General features: G+C 38.3%; 3 protein-coding genes across 3 annotated transcripts; 1 reads left to right on the top strand and 2 right to left on the bottom strand.

The window, feature by feature from the left end:
- Window positions 1–514: 514 nt before the first annotated feature.
- On the bottom strand, window positions 515–3,888 carry L201_003151 (uncharacterized protein; the record flags this gene model as incomplete). The annotated part of the gene is made up of 4 exons (XM_066218911.1): window positions 515–2,049; window positions 2,122–3,396; window positions 3,467–3,536; window positions 3,658–3,888. 4 exons carry the CDS (start codon window positions 3,886–3,888, stop codon window positions 515–517), a joined length of 3,111 nt encoding a protein of 1,036 aa, XP_066075008.1.
- A 3,568-nt stretch (window positions 3,889–7,456) lies between these two features.
- L201_003150 (uncharacterized protein) lies at window positions 7,457–10,803 on the bottom strand (the record flags this gene model as incomplete). The annotated part of the gene is made up of 7 exons (XM_066218910.1): window positions 7,457–7,574; window positions 7,659–8,109; window positions 8,181–9,845; window positions 9,904–9,994; window positions 10,057–10,347; window positions 10,516–10,608; window positions 10,678–10,803. 7 exons carry the CDS (start codon window positions 10,801–10,803, stop codon window positions 7,457–7,459), a joined length of 2,835 nt encoding a protein of 944 aa, XP_066075007.1.
- A 1,596-nt stretch (window positions 10,804–12,399) lies between these two features.
- L201_003149 (uncharacterized protein) lies at window positions 12,400–18,030 on the top strand (the record flags this gene model as incomplete). The annotated part of the gene is made up of 7 exons (XM_066218909.1): window positions 12,400–12,536; window positions 12,633–14,646; window positions 14,703–15,619; window positions 15,672–15,790; window positions 15,845–17,239; window positions 17,297–17,358; window positions 17,416–18,030. The coding sequence occupies 7 exons, from the start codon at window positions 12,400–12,402 to the stop codon at window positions 18,028–18,030; spliced, it is 5,259 nt and encodes a 1,752-aa protein (XP_066075006.1).
- Window positions 18,031–18,168: the final 138 nt, after the last annotated feature.

Below are 18,168 nucleotides of genomic sequence, written 5' to 3'. Positions count from 1 at the left end.
AAAGTCGTATCGTGTAGGGCAGACAGGACGGAAAAGATCGTTGTTAATAATAATATTGTCTGTGCGAATGTCCTTATTCGTTGTATTATCGTAAACCTATCCTAAGCTACCTTGAGGATCACGAGAATGTATCAGAGTAACATTCTTCTGTGTTCTTGTTACTCCAGGATGCTGAAGGGTAGTTTGTCAAGTGAGTTATAGCTGTAACAATAGATGAAGAAGAAGAGAAAAGTTAATAATAATAACGACATAACAACAAGAAACAAGGTTGAACGCGTCAAATAAGTAACATGAAACAACAAACATCCCAAGTTACGTAATGACTTGATATTGGAAATCCTCCTTCGAGGCTTATCATGTATATAATGCAAGTCATAATATCATGATACTGATAATACATACAACAATTTTACTGATTAAAATAGACATGAACATGTACGTATGGTCTATTCGAATTTATGTACTTTGAAGAACAGGAATGTCCCCTTTTCGATATACTTTTATACTTTTATGTTTATACCCCCGATCTCTGTCTATCTCTTTCAATGATATTTCTACTTAGGTCCTGGATATCAGGATCGAAATCTCTTAAATTCCTTATACTATTAAAACTTAAAACTGGATTTAAATCTGCTCCATTCAAATTTAAACCTAATCCAACCATATTACTATTTTGTGTTGTCGTACCTATATTATTATTACTAACAGTAATGTTAGGATTACTTTGAATACCTAAATCTTCTCTAGTTTGTCTTGTATAGTGGATTTTATGTGGATCTTCACCATGATCAGGTGCAATTTTATCACCTTTTTGTTTGATTGACCATTTCGGATCAATCCATCTTCTTAAAGTTTTATCGAAACTTGTCAACAATGGGAAAAAGAATGATATACCATATAAAGAACAAACTATTGTTAAAACCAATAATTGTTTATTCGTATTGGTACGATGTAACATTTCTGCTTTATATTCAATTACAGGGAAGATTGATGCACCAGAAATAGATGCAACTAAAGCAGTTCCAGTCAACTTCGTATGTTTACCTTGACCTCTTAGTGTTATGGCGAAAATCAATGGGAATATAGGTCCTTCAAAAAACATGTGTAATATCAAAGTACCTAAATTACCATTACCTAAAGGTAAAACCATTGGTAGTAATGCAGTTAAAAACGCACCAAACATACAGAAACCTAAAATGAATCTTGGTGGTACTCCAATATAACATGCAAAAGAAGCTAATACTCTTGAAGAGAAGAACAATCCTTGACCAATTGTTTTCATATTTTGTGGATTTGAACCAGGTTTGATTATTTCAGTGAATGTATTCCAAGCGAAACTTATACATTCTTGCGAACTAACATAATTAGAGATGACAAATACACCACTAACCATAAGAAGCCATCTTGTAGGTAAACCGAATGTTTTGGAAGCAGCCTGAATCCCAGCATGTTCGAATCTTCTATTGGCTTTAATTTCTAAATCTTCATCGGTAGCTTCACTAAGAGGAACATAATAAAATATAGCCGCAAGAATTAAAACAAAGATTGATACAGCTAGATATACCCATTGAACTTTGAACAAACGCATTTGATCAACATTGGTGAATAGTACTTTCTGCGATAACAATCCGGATGCCAATGAACCTATAGCTTGAATGGCTTGAGAGAATAGTAATCTTGATTCTGACAATTCTCCAGGTCCAGCTAAAGCGATAAATGGATTGGCTGCAGTTTCAAGTGTTGAAAGACCTAAAGCTGCCAAGAAATTACTGATAACGAATCCTGGATAACTTGTAAGAACTGCTGAAGGCCAAAATGCCATTGCACCGATCGAGTATATAGTTAAACCCGCCACGAAAGTAACCTTGAAACCTTTTCTTGTAATCGTCCAATATCCAACACCGACAGGTCCACAAAGATACGCAGCCCAATAAGCACTCTGTAGACCTAAACTTTCATGAGGTTGAAACCCTAATAATCCCTCGATTTGACCATTCAAATTTCCAATGAGACCATATGAGAAACCCCATAAAAAGAAAAGGATACTGACTATGTAAGATAATGGAAAAAAGGTTTAGTAGGTTTTCGCTGATCTCAATCAAGACTTTATATATAACCTACCGAACAAAATTGGGCCCAGAGCTTCTCTTGCACCTAGTTCAGTTAAAGGTTTATTACCTGACATGTTAACGAAATCAAAGAATTTGGCCGTTGGACCCTGACTGTGATGTACAAAAGCTGCTGATTTTTTGGTGCTTGACGAATTTCGACGTTGACGTAATTTATGGAAATATGATGTTTTAGTATTAGCACCATTATTCATTGACGCTGATCGGTTCAAGTTTGAAGATTTTTTGGCTTTTTCTCTTGAAGATAATAATAAACCATTATCAGATGTGGATTGTTTTTGTTTCATATGTGGACTTAAATATGTATCTTTTGATGCTAAATAACCTTTGTTTTGTAAATGTGGTGGATCTTCTTTTAATATCGCCAAGAAATCAAAAGTTTCACCTTCTTCAGATTCTCTAGGTTCATTCTCGTTGCCAGTATTTTCCACTGATTCTACTACTTGTATATCGCCACCACCTTGACTTCGTATGACAGGTAAATCGATTTCTTCTCTATTTGCCTGTTGTTGTTGTGGTGGTGAAGCTTTTTGAGGTGATTTATCTAATTCTGGCGAATTCGAAACTGTATTTAAAGCGTGAGTTTCTTGTTGAGTGAAACCAGATCTTGCTTTTCTAAGTATAGCTGGCATGATTCTAAGAATTAAAGGTTTCAAGACTAAGGTACAAGAACACATTAATCCCACAGAAATCTCAATAAAAGACCACATTAAAGAGATACTAATGTTAAATTCAAAATCACCAAATTGTGTACTTGCACTTAATTGACCAGAATCACCATAAATTCTTTCAGCTTTTAACGCTTGTTGTAAATATGCTATTCTGACAACATCAACTACTGTGACAAATCCTCCCACGCAAAATGTTGCTATCAATGCTACTTTTTGTCTCATCTCCATTCTGAGACTTGTTAAGATCGGTAAAGGTAACAGTAAAATTGATAGATCTGTCAAGATGTTGACAGGTGCTGAAGAAAGGAATAACGCTATAACGTCTACACATTGTCCATGTTCTCCATCTTGACTCGTTGTCCAAGCTGCATGTACAGGTCGACATTGGAATATTGCAATGAAAGTGCAGACCGTACCAGCTAATGAAACGATTAACATAGTAGCGTATGTGCCGTACCTAAACCAGGGTTGAACTTCTGACATTCGTCGGTAGAGTAGAAGAATTGCTAATTTGATTGTCATCGTTGCCGGATTATAGAAAACTGTGAAGACATATGTAGCTCGCCGCAGCGGTCCCACCCAATGCGGCTGTATCTCTGGAGGAGGAAAAACCTTAGTTGAGACTCTTTTGACCCCCCTGCAATACATTGACCACATGATACTCACCTAAACCCACTTTACCCAGCCCAGAACGTGCTCCTACCATAACGGCTGTTGCCAAAGCCACAAAGAAAACCTACGCCAGTGACAATTGAGAATTAGTATAAGTTTCAAGATGATTCTTTTAATTGGCATGTCTGCACGGAAAGGGTGTTTGAAAGGTTACGGAAGCTCCGATTGCGGAGACTGGTGCTTACCCAAGCAAGTAATGTAATATAGTCATCCCACATAACTTTCCTTACTACCCAAGCTTTTGAAATCATTCTCATTGCTACAAAAATAGTTGCTAAGACAGTCATGATTATAGTAACTACTAAAATGGCATTACTTCTATCTTGTGTAGATGTTATATGTGGTGTTGAAGAAACTGATGCCAAGGCTGCAGCTATAGCTGTAGGTTCTATCCATTGTGTAATGGCTGTTGACATCTTGTAATGTGACCGATTGACCAAAAAAGAAAAAAGAAAGACAGTAAATGTTGTTTTTGTTCCTAACGTATCTGAGGTTGATATTTTGAGGTCATGTTTTAGATCGTTCTTTCTATGTTGTACAATAATCGATAAAGGGATGATCTCAGTCGATATCCTCTAAAATCTCAAATGTGTGATTTGTTGTGAACGTCGTTGCACAAGTGGAAGAATATTGATATGTTGTTGTGTCAGGTGTGAGGTGGGAATAATTGGTAGTTGAGATCGCTCGCTGTGATTTCCAATCCTGCGATCCAACTTCCTTGTTCTTTTTCTAAAAGTGATGGCGCGGATCGAGATGAAACGTTGTCTCGGATGAAGATCACTAGGATAGGAATAATCTGGTTCTAATTCAGATATGTAAGAAGTGGAAATATGTCGTATGCTAAATTCGGGTTTGAAGAAATGAAAGTCAGTTTCGATATCGCCCAAGTAATAAATGTTATTCACGAACGCGAAACAAGATATGAGAAGTAGAAGGAAAAAGCCGATTACATCCTGATCTGCTGTACCCAATCATATGAATCCCATGATGACAATGAAATGAAGAGATATGAGCTTACTGTGGTGATAGCGATGTTGACCTTTCCTCAATAAAAGGTAATGTAATGATCAATGAATTGAATCAGGTCAATAATCGGAGGTTTTGATTGATTGATGGAAATGCGTTGACTTGATTGAGTGACTAACTGTCAGGAAGTTTCGATAGTTATCTACAAGTTGACAATGTGTTTGTAGGTGGTTTTGAATATTGATGATCGTTGATCAATTGTCTTTTCTTCGTGATGATTCAAAATTTGGCAGAAAACAACAATATTAAAGAAGCAAAAGATCGAAAAAGAAAAAAACAGAAAGAGAGAAAGGAAACAAAAAAAAGAGAAAAGCCGTAATTGTTTTTTCTTTTCCTTCTTTTGATGATGTGATGCTAAGACTAGTCGTACTATAAGTTTAGACTTATAAACATAATCAGAATAGCTGGGAATGTCTTAGAAATTACTATACTGTAAATTGTCTAAATGTAAAAAGAGAATGAAAAAAAAATCGTGACTTGTGATGCAATGGCCAATGAATAAGACATCAAGGAAGGAATTCCATCTCATGAACGGAAAGAGTCGTATACAAGCTTACTTGAAGGGAGGTTTCTTTTAGGTTGTTGATGGATACATAAAACTATGCATGTTCATAACCCTTATTTTCCCTCATCTCCTCATCAACACCCAACTCGAAGAGAGCAATAAGCTCATTTCTTTTGTATGCTTGTGTGATAAAAAGGCGTTCATTTTATATAATGATCATCAAAGGGGTTATGAACCAAAATAGGGTTAATTAAGGGTGAGAACAGTACTATAAGTCCGTGGGGTAAGAGGATCAAGCCATATCATTTTCTCGCATGGAGGGAGAAGGGGGTTTTGTATCTCGTCCAAGCAAAGAGAAGCAGGAGGAAAAGGCTCATGATGTTTTTCTTTTCAGCTTTTAGGCTTGATGACCATACCCCTAATAAAGGTACAGGACGGATATTTCGTCAAATTCCAATAAACTAGACATGGGGCATAAATGGAGAAAAGCTAAGGTTATCCGATAGGGGTATGTATGTATACCTTATACCTTATACCTTATTTTTTTGTTCTTCGTGTAGAGTAAAATACGAAATCAGATGTCTCATAATCGTGAAAAACCAAGAGACCCTGTTTTTATCTGAATCAAGTAATTTTCGCTCTATGCAAAATGTTCGAAACTTAAGGGATAACAGAAAAACAAAGAAGGAAATCAAAACTTGGGATGCACGCGAATCATCTCCGATTTGGGTTCATCGAAATATAACCATTATTCAATAAATGCTGGACTGGAACAATACGATAAGTATATTGATATGTAGATCAGTCGTAACTTCTGTCGTCCTATATATTCAGGTACTACTTACTATCTTGAAGAGACAAATGAACGGTATCAAAAAGTTTTATAAAGAGGCTGATCATGTACGATAGATATTTATTATACTTTTGCGAATCCCAAATCAAGTTAATTTTTAAGGATAAATAGCTTTTTTTCCCTTGTTTTCTTGGCAAGGTATGATATGTTGATAACGGTACTCGAGTACTAGTACTGTACATACAGTAATTGTCGCTTTCAATACAAATTTGTCCTTGATTATGGACAATCGTGACAGGCCTTTACGTTCGACTTGTTTTGATCATATACTGATGTAGTATCAAACAGGTCAAAGAGCATCGACTCGGCATGGGATTTATCCGGAACTGATCCCCGTCAATTTTACTTATTGACCTGATAATCTTTGTTAGTTTGGCAAAACGAGTATAGAATTTGACTTTTAATAACGTTATGTACTGGAAATCAGCATTTCCAAGACTATCAAATAGGTTTCAATATATCTGATGATATGTGGACGCAAAGTTAAAACCGTTGAACCTTTATTACCGAATTTACTAAAATGTAAATCGCAGTATTCTACGAGTATATATTGCAACAACAAATAATCGATAGAGATCGAAGGTCCCGTAAATAAGGACCAAACCGCCCTAGTACTTGTAAAGTAGAACGTTGGTAAACGTAACATATTGAGAATATACCATGTTAAATGTCGAGATACAGTGATTGGTAGTTTGTTCACGTCATTTACCATCCCTCTTTTATTTGGAACAAAACGCCACTTTGGTAAGTGACTTGACTGATGATTGTTCCTACTCATTTGGAATGATTACTAAAGAGTGAATACCGATTGGATCGTGCCTTCACTCACAAATATACTGTATACACACGATAATACCAACATCGACATAAAATTCATTTACGATAGCTGGTAAACCATCATGATAGGCTTTTCTGGGATGGGGCTTAAATATATATTAGATATCTTACCGCCATGGCGGACTATTCGCATTTGATCCTATTGCGATTGTTCTAGAAATGCTGTGATCGTAAACATGGAAATTAGGCGACGATCTTTGAGATTGTTACAGCATCAATGTTAGATTAGCCGCTGTTGTCCCAGTATGAAGTAGGATAACAAGATATATTCAGCTGAATCAATCCGCCTGTGTGCTATGTCCTGTGAGTGTACAGCCAGTATAAAGTCGTTGAACGATTCTGCTACGGCTCAAAACGGCGTTACATCCACTGCTGTAAACTTTTTGATAAGGGCAACGTTGTAAGTTCAGAACCTGATATACTCAAATACTACTTTCATGCATTTCCAATATGAGAACCTCTGATACTCGGCATGATTGATAGTGTATAAGTCCTATATTATACAGAAATTCTTTCTAATCCATTACTATCTGTTCCTATTAGCTGTAACATCTTAACCTTACCAATTATTCTAAATTTTTCGTTTTACCAAATATTCAATGCTAAAATTATATGCTTCTTATGCTTGATTTTCTCGTCTAAAATAATGCTACCAAACGAATCTTCTTCATTCAACGTCTAATGCGTTATTTACTAACCATTTCAAACTATCATTGTCTCATTCCTTTCCATTCAGCCACCAACTAAGAGGTCATGCGTTTCTTTATACAGCCCCTAGAGATTTTCTAGATTGTCTACCTCTTTCTCTGGCTCTTCTAGCTACTCTAACTAAATTATTCAATGCGTTTTTAAAATTATCGGATTCAGGATTAACGAGATGTCTAGAGGGCATAGTAGGAACAACGATATCAGTATCAATCATTGCTTTCATGAGTTCTAGTGAAACAAGTACAATCTCAACTTACTCGTGAACTTGATGGAGGAAAATCTGTTTCTCATTGCCAGGAATCAAATGACCGGGTAAAGTAGATACAGTTTCAATGAACCAATTCTCAATTTCTCGTTGGTTTGTTGAATCATTTTGTGTTAATTGACAAATCGAATATAATATGATTTGTATTTGATCTAAACTCTCTTCAGGGAAAGTTGATGTAATTAAACCATTGGTTAAAAGATTAACTATGACTTTACCATATTGTAAGAAAATCGGTTTCAGTTCAAAATGATATTCAGCTAATAATAGATTATTCGATAACATTGATAAAACATCTAATGAAGTTAATATTATTTCAGGTGATGGACAAGTTAATGTTGTCAAGGTGTGTGAAACCGCCAGATGTATCAAGTTTGACTTTAATATTAATTTCGGTATCGATGTTAAATATGACATAAATAAATGAACATAATCATCCATAACTGCAAAGAAAGAGAGAAATACGTTTAGCTGTTTTCAGTATAGACAATTCCCAGTGATTAAGCTAACTCACCATCAGGTATTTCCAATGCAACTTTGGTTTGTAAAAGTTTTGCCATTGATGTAGTCACATTTTCGAATGATCTTACCAATAAACCACCCAAAGCTTCATTTTCATTGGCAGAATTACCGAATTTACTGGCAACTTTACCTGTTATCCATAAATAACTTGAAAACCCAGTTTGTTCAAAGGATATTGACATTCTCTCTAGCAACGGTTGGATTATAGGTTCTAAAGCTCTGGTAGGGAAAAATCCTAAACCTCTTCTGAGAACTGTACCAACTCTTTCTGAGATGTAATATAATTTAGCATATTTCGATAATAATGTATCTAAAATACCATAAACTTCTAAAGCAGTTTGGAAGCATTCCTCAGGTAATGGATCTAATGATCTTACAATAGATAAATATGAATCTATTTGTTCTAATGAATCTGCTACTTTTTGTAAAGTTGGTTTATCAACTTCATTTTGATTCGATGTGACTTGTTGAATATTGTTGATCAAAGGTTGACAGAATTCTTTTAACGCTTGAGCGGCATTGGATGCGGGCATTGAAGATATAACATATCCAATAGCTTCACAGACTTCAACCATATCAGCTTGATCTAATTTATCTCCAACTGAATTTATAAAGGTATGCAATTGTGGTAAGAAAGGTACTAAATGTTGATTACAATCTTGACACATGAATTTCATAGCTTGTGCAGCTGCTGCTGAAACTTGTTCTTCAGCCATATCAAATCCTGCTGAAATATATTGTAATTGGAAAGCTAAATTTTCAGGATGTCTATCGATCCATAAAGTATATCTTGATATTACTAAAATAGCAGCATAACGTATTTTTGAATGATCAGGTAATTTAGGTAACATATCCATGATATGAGGTAAAACTTCATCATCATCTGGATCTACTTCTGCTCCCATACTTCTCATCGAGAAAAGAGGTGCCTCAATCTCTTGCCATGAAGGTGAAGGTTTACCCATAGCATTAACGATCAAATCGTATGACCTTCTCAAACATGTTGGAGCTCCGAGGACATGACAGCAGTCTTTCAATGTATCACCCATTCTATGTCTAAATGTTCTAAATTCATCACGCTCTTGTGCTGTTTGGTGTTCATCATCTCCTGGGAAATGCAAGTGACTGATGATGACAGATTGTAGGTTTGCGTAAATATCTAGTATAGTTTGTACTGTTGGATCATCTGGCTGTCGACCTAAAGCCATGGCGAGGGTGTACCAGAAATAGAAAGTGATAGGAACGATATCGAGATCAGGGTAGGCGGAGCATTCGGAAATGGATTGGACAAGAGGTAAGAGATCTTGAGGATGTCGAACGATCAAATCTTTATAACATTCTCCAGCTTCACACAGTATTCGACAGTAACCACGTATACGATCCGGATCTTCTTTATGTTCTTCTAATTGAGGCCGTAAGGCTATTAGCCTGGGAACAATCTGCTGTACCACTTCTACGTTATCTTCTACTTCCTGGGTTTCATGTATCAAATCACACAGAACATCTACGGCGGCGTCGAATAGCTGATCGGAGGTGAGGGCTTCGAAAGATGCGTTGAATAATGGTGTTTGAGCTACCTGAGCAGCCATGACTTCTCCAGCTTGAAGCCAACTACGCAGCGTTTCAAACACCGATATCTGTATTTGAGTGGTAACACCTAGATCCAAAGTCAGCTTAAGATTGGTTAATGCCGGTCGAAAGAAGTCAAAGCTCACCAGTTGCTTGTATATACATCGTCAACACGCCCAGCACCTGTTCCGCCGAACCGCTCACCAGCGAAGACAACATAGCTTGTACTTCATCATTCTGGGAAGGTATCAGCAGAATGCACGTGTACACATACGTTCATAACATCAGATAGCACTCACGGATAAAGGTATTCTAGGATTTCCAGCTTCCTCCGGTAAAGCTTTCAAGAAACCTAATAGCACTATGACTGTTGAAGGATCTTTACCAAATTGATCTACCATACCTCCTACCACATTATCCCATTCTGGCATCTGTAATGCTAAATCCGCTAATGCTAAACACAATTGAGTTAAAACGGCTTTGGATCCTGCTGGTGCTGTAGGTTGACATAGTGGTGATAAAGATGTTAAGAGTGAGTCGCGTAATGGATGAAGTTGTTCACGGGGTAATTGCGATAAATCGTATAGTATCTAAGCGAGATTCAGGTTGGTATAAAGGAAGGGAAAGAAGTTATCTCGTCAGTACAAAGCAACTTGGACAGGGAATCCTCCAGATATACCAGCTCCGAAGCTTCGATAGGATGCATTGATTCGATATGTAAATGAATTAGATGATATCCAAGGGAGCTCTTTACTCACCTTAGCTCGTAGGGTTTGAGCAGAAAATAATCGACCTTCTAAAGGAGCTTCAGGTGAAGTTAACAATGTATGACATGTTTGCCATGCTTCAACCTAGAGATAAGGGGTTCCATATATATCAGTTCTCGCCTTTTATCCCTTAGGCGATGAAAGATAACTCACACTATGCTGAAACTCTTCTAACCACTCATTAGCTCTCTTTTTCGAACTTGCATCTGGATTGTGATATAAAGTTTGAAGAGCTTGTAAGACTGAAGCTGTAGCTTGATCTGCTGAAGATGTAGACATGCGGGGTATATATATTGTTTCTTTTTGCTAGGTATCCGTGATATTGTACGTAGGTAGATGGAGTGTATCTGATCGAAGTCTGACGATGACTGATATAGTGGATTGGTATGAAAGGTAAAGCATAGAACTGAAGATAATCCAGAGTCGAAATGAAACATAAAATAATCCAAATCAAAGCGTCGGTTTACATGAAAGCAAAGAAATATAATCGTACAGCGCGTTGCTCGCTCACAAGGAAGCCATGTGTAAGCAGCATGATGGCCGCGTGACGACTTCGTTCGGCGTTTTATCGACCCTCATGTGGCATTTTTTACTCTCTGGAATAGAATTTATAGATCTTACTGTATCTATCGCTCCTTCTGGCAAGAGCTGGGGCCATTTATCGGATCTGAACATGCACAAACATGAAATATTATTGTAATGAGATACGGATTTACTAGTTGGTCATACAAAACTACTGTACTGAAGTTTTCAAAAGGTGTTCCATAGTCTAGTCGTCATTAGAAGAATGACCAGACCATCATATTACGAGATGTGATGCTGTAATACACAAAGCACTCCCTATTGTCTTATTCCTTGTTCCTCTAAACACCTAAGCCTGCCTTTGGTTCCTTTTTCTTGGTGGTAAGGTAGATATAGTTCTAAACCGATAAAACATCTCGACTTGAACAATATTTTCAGACTGTAGGTCTATACATCCTTGACTTGAACTGGAAATAGAGCATACTGTGAACCTTCCAAATAGATTATACGAATGAAAATGAAAATCAGATGCCGCTGAAGAGAGAACTGGTATTCGGAGACTAAGTTGTCCAGGCACCCGGCTGTAGTATTTAAATGCGGCGTGATCCACCGGTGATCTTGATTATGATGAATTTAATAATTAAAAAATTGCTAAATTGGGATAATAACATTTTGATTTTCTCACACTCCTCTCACACTAATCCTAATCAGTTGTTAATAAATAGTTTGTAATCTTATGAAGATTGATTACGATCTGTTTTGTAATGATTGTAATGATTGTAATGATTGTAATGATTCCAAGAAAGAGGTAAGGGATGTGTGGTGACTAGTAGGAATAGATAGGCTCATGTCCCTTAACTAAGTTTAACTACTCTGTACTTCAAACACCTAAAAAATTATAGCAAACCAAACCCACGCACTCGCCTTTATGACCTTGAACAAATAATCATCATTGTTATTGATAATATCCTTTCATCGCATCGCATTCATTATCATTACATTACCATCAAGTTGTAAACCTTATTGTCAACTCTAACCACGTAATGAAAAGTTCAACTCGGTGAAGTACAGTTCTCAGAAAAACCAATCAAGTATATCTTCAAAGGTAATCTCAAAATCTCGCATTGCGATTCACCAAGCCTCACCAAACTCTTGCTTTCGACAACACTGTCATCTTTCCATAAATCGGTCCAACATATAGTCTATCAGCATTGGAAGCAAATGAACGGATGGAGCAGAAACACACAGCTTGACAGCATATACCTTCATCCCTTCCTACCGCACTTCACAGATCCCATTAAGAACACTTTTTCCGACATTCACCTACTTTTAGCTAAATCAACATAACCTAATATGTCGAGCAGCGATCCTAAAGGGAAAGGGAAAGCAACCGAAGTGAAAACTATAGATTTCGCACATCCGGACCATTTGAGTAAAGGCAAGATAAGAGAGCCTCAAACACAGGAAGAATGGCATGATTTTGTGACTAGGTGAGCATCCTCCTTGCAATCCTTATGAACAATTGGCATCCTAACTTTCCCTCGATATAAACGGCAATGTGCTAACTGATACACCGCATCTCCTAGATACTCTCTGGGGGAATATAACAATTGCAATTTCGCCGACGACGCCCTACCTTCACCCCCTAAACCAATACGTTACCCATCAGACGAAACCCATGGTACTACTGACACAGGCAGTACCAACTTAACTTCCACTGTCGTACCTTCCGCCAATCGTCCTTCAAGACAGTCACCCCCTATTTATAGTCGGCATAACAGTAATAACTTTGATGGTGGAGACGAGCCAAACGATTTTCACCCTGATACCTCCTACGCTGGACCTTCAAATCAAGACCCAGATATACCCAATATAGATCAAAGTAATTCTGCTAACGCCGAAAGTTCGACCTCAGCAAGGCGGCACCCGAAGAAAGTTGAAGAGAAGGTGTACAAGGACCAAGAATCTATGACAACAGAAAATATACGTCAATTAGGATTAGAACAACAGGATGATAGAGTTAGAGAAAGAAAGGCTGCCGAAGTATCCCAGGAAGATGGTGGTTCAAGAACGAAGAGAAAGGGAAAACCTCGAAGACGTCATAGGGATCATGCGGAATTAGCTTCGGTGGGAAGGTCAATGTCAGTTGATTCCTCTGAAGATGAAGATCCTGCAAAAATGAGGAGTACCAGAAGAAGGGCACCTCGTCAACCAAGATCAAGAGGAAGTTGGTCATTAAGGTCAAAGTCTCCAAGTGGGTCTCTGTTACGCCGTGGAACCGGACCAACACTAGATCAAGCTTTGTTTGAGTCAGGTACCAACGATTCTACATCGGTATCTGCTGTCGATGTAGCATTCGATCAAGGTAAAGAACGTGAAAGAATCACAAACTTCTTTGAAAAGCATGGATACATGCCTGCACCAAAACAACCACCTGAAGCTACCAGAAGAAGATTAAGAGTCATCCGTCGACTTGGTTTAGAGGACATTGATCCATTTCATCGTGAGACTTTAGATAGGTTCACTCGTCTCGCTACAAGTGTATTCAGAACAAGATCAGCTTTGATTAGTGTGATAGGGAGAGATCGTCAGATCTTCCTCTCAGAGATTGGAATGGGAATGACATGGACGGACCTGGATGTTTCTTTCTGCTGTCATTCGTTAATGTCACCTGGATCAGAAGAACACTGTATGGTCGTTCCGGATGCAGGTAAGGATTGGAGGTTCAAGAAGAATCCTTTAGTCAAAGAAGGTACAGGTCCCGTCCAATTCTATGCTGGTGCGCCATTGAGAGTTGGATCCGGTAACAAATCAACCATCATAGGAAGTTTATGTGTACTCGACGATAACCCAAGAGATTTTTCAGTAGATGATCGGAAGTTGTTATCAGATTTAGCAGATTGTGTAGTTAGTGAATTAGAATTGATTTATAGTCAACAAGCCTCGATCGAATCTGCGAAATTACATCAAATATCGGTTGACTTCCTACGAAGATCTCTCAAACATCGTCCCCAAGAGACTGCCGGACAAAGCAAGAAAAGTGGTACTGGGACTGGAACAGGGACTGGAGGAACCGACAAAGTTACAGATACTTCATCCGCTTCTTCAGTCACGGGGAAACGTATATCAGGCGCTGATCAGAATCAAGATCAGGTTAACATCGATATCTATGATGAAGCCTGTAGAGAAGTTCGTTATGCTTTAGATGCTTATGCTGTAGCGGTGGTGGATCTATCACAGTTCCACCTTTTCTATCCAACATATCAAAACTCTTCGACAGGTGGTGGAAGTTCGACAAGAGGTGGTTCTACAACTGGAAATAACAAAAGTCAGAATACCGGAACGACAGGTCAATCGAGTTTTACTGGTGGACGAACAGGTTCAACTTCTTCAAGTACTGCTCGAGGTAATGCCGGTGAAGATGATCAAGAAGCTTATACGAAACCTATAAATGTCAAACGAGCTTTACCAACATACGCTATAACCGATCCCCTAGCACCTAGCAGGACGCCTCAAGTCTTATACATCCCTTCAAGAAGAAAATCAGATCCAAATGCCCGTTATTCATTCACTGATAATTCGAATAGCAATACAGATAATGTGAGTGCCTTTGCGAATTTGCACTTGGCTGGGATGTCGCTGATAAGGCAAAGCAGTTGGCCGTTCTGGGCTATTCTTGCTCTGAGGACGGTTTCGCTTTCAATTTCACTTCTTCTCCAGCAGCTCGAAAGATTATTTCCGATTTCATCGCTTCCAACGTCAAGACTAGAAAAGTTTGGTATACAAGGGATGATAACGAAGGGATCGCTCAATCAATCACCCATCTCATGCCGCCTGGTACAGAAACTTCCATGGCTATGCCAGTATTCGGCTTTGATGGTCAAGTTGCTTTCGCTGTTGTTGCTTGCTGGACCGATCCTTTATACACCTACCCAGCAGGTGCAATGCAATTTGTAGAAACTATCGCGGGTAGTTTATTAGCTTCAGTTATGAAAGAACGATTACATAGAGCAGAAAGAGCCCAACTCAATTTTGCTGCTGCAGCTTCACATGAATTGCGAACTCCTTTACACCAAATCAACGCAGCTGCTAGTCTACTTCGTATGGCTCTACATGGGGTCTTAGAACATGAAGGTGATACGATGCCTAAAGTATCAAGAGAAGATAGAATAGAAGCTTTAGCACAGTTAGAAATCATTGAAGCTAATGGATTATCGCTTGGTGGTATTTTAGAAAATATAATCGACACACTTGATATTGGTAAAATGGCTTCAAAGGTAGAACAAGTACAAACCAATGCAGATGGGACTGCAATACCGCCAGATTTACTTCGACCTAGAGGTTCAGCAAACATAACAGATTTCGCAGAGGTTTTGGAAAACGTTGTAGATGATGCTATGAGGGTGGAAGCTAAAACCAAACGAATAGCTACTGGTACAGGCTTGGAGAATGTTGAAGTCATATTGGAAGTCTTACCTAGAAATAGAGGTACTTGGAAAATGTCTTCTGATTCTGGACCCTTAGCACGAGCTTTGGGGAAAATCGTACATAACGCTGTCAAGTTTACCGATAAGTGAGTCAACATCCGGGATTTGATGAGTATGTGATGCTGATAGTCCTGTTAGGGGTCACGTACATATAACGGTACAAGACATCTCAAGAGATGTCGTCTTACCAGGAGGTTATGATAATTCTATCAAACTGTCTACAGTCTCTATCGATATTAAAGACACTGGCCGTGGAAGTGAGTTACATCTTATTATCCCATATTAAATATGTTGACAGTACTTTCAATTAGTGTCATCAGAATTTTTGGAGCGAGAAGTACTTCGACCGTTTGCCAAGGAAGATTCTTTTACTCCTGGATCAGGCTTAGGTTTAGGTTTAGCTCAACGTATGATCGAATTGTTAGGTGGTAAACTGGCTATAGCTTCTACATTAGGTAAAGGTACTTTGGTCCACATCGAGCTTCCTGTTCATCTGCTGAACGACGACAACGACTCCGATCAAGATGTAATGGCTAGTGGCAACGAGACTTCTTCTGAGGCTGGAACCACTCATGAACCAGTTAGACAAGATGGGATATTCTTGGTTGGATGGGCAGAATCAAAGAGTCCTTCACTACGAAGAGTCGGTAAATCCTTAGCAAGACAACTGAAATTGCATTTTTGCAGAATAGTAACGGAGATCAATTACGCAAGTTTGATCGTTTTACCGGAAGGAGTTGTATCAGAGATTAAATTAGCAGAATTATGTCGATTAGCTAGACCTAGCGTCCAATTGATCATTATCGGAAAAGATCATTCAATTGGTGCTTTGGCACCCGCATTGGGGCCTGCAACTTCAACTGAATACAACAATGCTCTAGGTGTACTCAATGACATCAACCTCGAAGGAGAAAAACACGGATACAGTCATGGTCATCATCATCATGGTCACCATTCTAGTAACGGACATTCAAGAGAAAACACCGAAACTCCTAAAACCAAATCAGCTGTCGAATACCTAAAAACCATACCAACTATACATCTTACTCGACCATTAAGACCATCTTTGATCAGACGAATAATGCAGCCTGCCGTAACTCCACAACCTTTACGAGAAATATATAAATCAGACGTGGTTGGCGGTGATGAAGCTAAAGAAGAAGCAGAAGCTGAAAATGCTAGTATAAATGCTAGTACAGTTAATGGTGTTGAAAAACTTGATAAAGCAGAAATTGCAAAAGCGAAAGATAATGCAAACCATGATACTCAAGATCTTCTATCTTCAGATTTAGATGAACCTGTCGAAATCACTTCATCACGTAGAAGTTCTTTACCGCCATTCACCAACACAACGGGCCCCCATTCTTTATCACCTAAATCAAGTTCAACGACATTAAGAAGACTTTCTTCGTATCAGGATCGTAAACATCTAAATCATCAAGACAAAAAAGGTGAACTCACTGGTGAATCTTCGGAATCAACTAGTAATTCAGCTATATCCGGTATCGGTGGAGCAAATACAGATAGCAGTATGACAAGTGAGGGTGGATATCAAGCTTCTATAGCTAGTGATAGTTCAGCGTTATCAGAAGCGAGTGAATCCTCTAGTTTAGCTCTACCTCCCAGATTAAGGGAAGAACGAATTGGGTCGGATCATACTATCAAAGGTTTGGACAATCAGACTCCGGACGAGTCTCCTCTGAAGGGTGAGTATTATGATACCATATCGCTACCTAAATAATGCTGACATATAACGAATTTAGTGCTTGTCGTGGAAGATAATGCTGTCAACCGAAAAATATTGACCACTATGCTTAAGCGAACTGTAAGTATTCACTTGGTATCAATGCGGCATTTCACTTACTAATATTCCCCAAAATAGTCGTGTCAATTCGCCGAAGCTGCAGATGGTGTTGAAGCAGTAGATCAATTCAACGCATTCCATCCAGATTTAGTCTTGCTTGATATCACCATGCCACGCAAAGATGGTTTTGCGGCTGCATCAGAAATGAGACATTTAGAAGCTACTTTACCTGCAGATTCAACCGTACCTTTGGAAGAGGTTATGAAGGTTTTAGCTGTTTCATCTGAAGATCAATCGTCCGATACGCCTACACCTCAGAACACCACACAAGATGAGGTACCACCAACATCACCGTCACCAGTATTAACACCTTCTTCTTCTGCAGAACCGTTATCACCTACGGGATCTGTGTCAGGATTCGGTTCAGGTAATAGAAGAGCAAAAATTATAGCTGTTACTGCAATGTCAGCTGAACATCAACGTAGAAAAGGTTTAATCGAGAGTGGAATAGATATGTGGATGGTCAAACCTATTGCCATGCGAGAATTGAAATCGATTATAGAACAAATGAAAGAAGAAAAAGCAGGTTGGTATACTAATTCAAGTCATAATTCTGTATCTGGTGGTTCAGATTTCGCTACTACCGGTGGAAGAAGTGATACTGGTTCTTCAAAATTGTCTTCAAGGAGATGATCAACTTTATCATTACATAGTATTGTTGCTTTAGAAGCACTTGGTCAGAACACCATATATAATTCCCGTTTTTTTGAAGTATAATTTTTCATTACCTTTCGCATACATATCCTTTTTCAATTTTTTCTCAATTTTCAA

This window comes from Kwoniella dendrophila, chromosome 4 (genome assembly GCF_036810415.1).
Source record: "Kwoniella dendrophila CBS 6074 chromosome 4, complete sequence".
In the NCBI taxonomy this organism is placed as follows: domain Eukaryota; kingdom Fungi; phylum Basidiomycota; class Tremellomycetes; order Tremellales; family Cryptococcaceae; genus Kwoniella; species Kwoniella dendrophila.
Note: the sequence above shows the minus strand (reverse complement) of the source record. Positions and strands in the feature narration are given on the sequence as shown.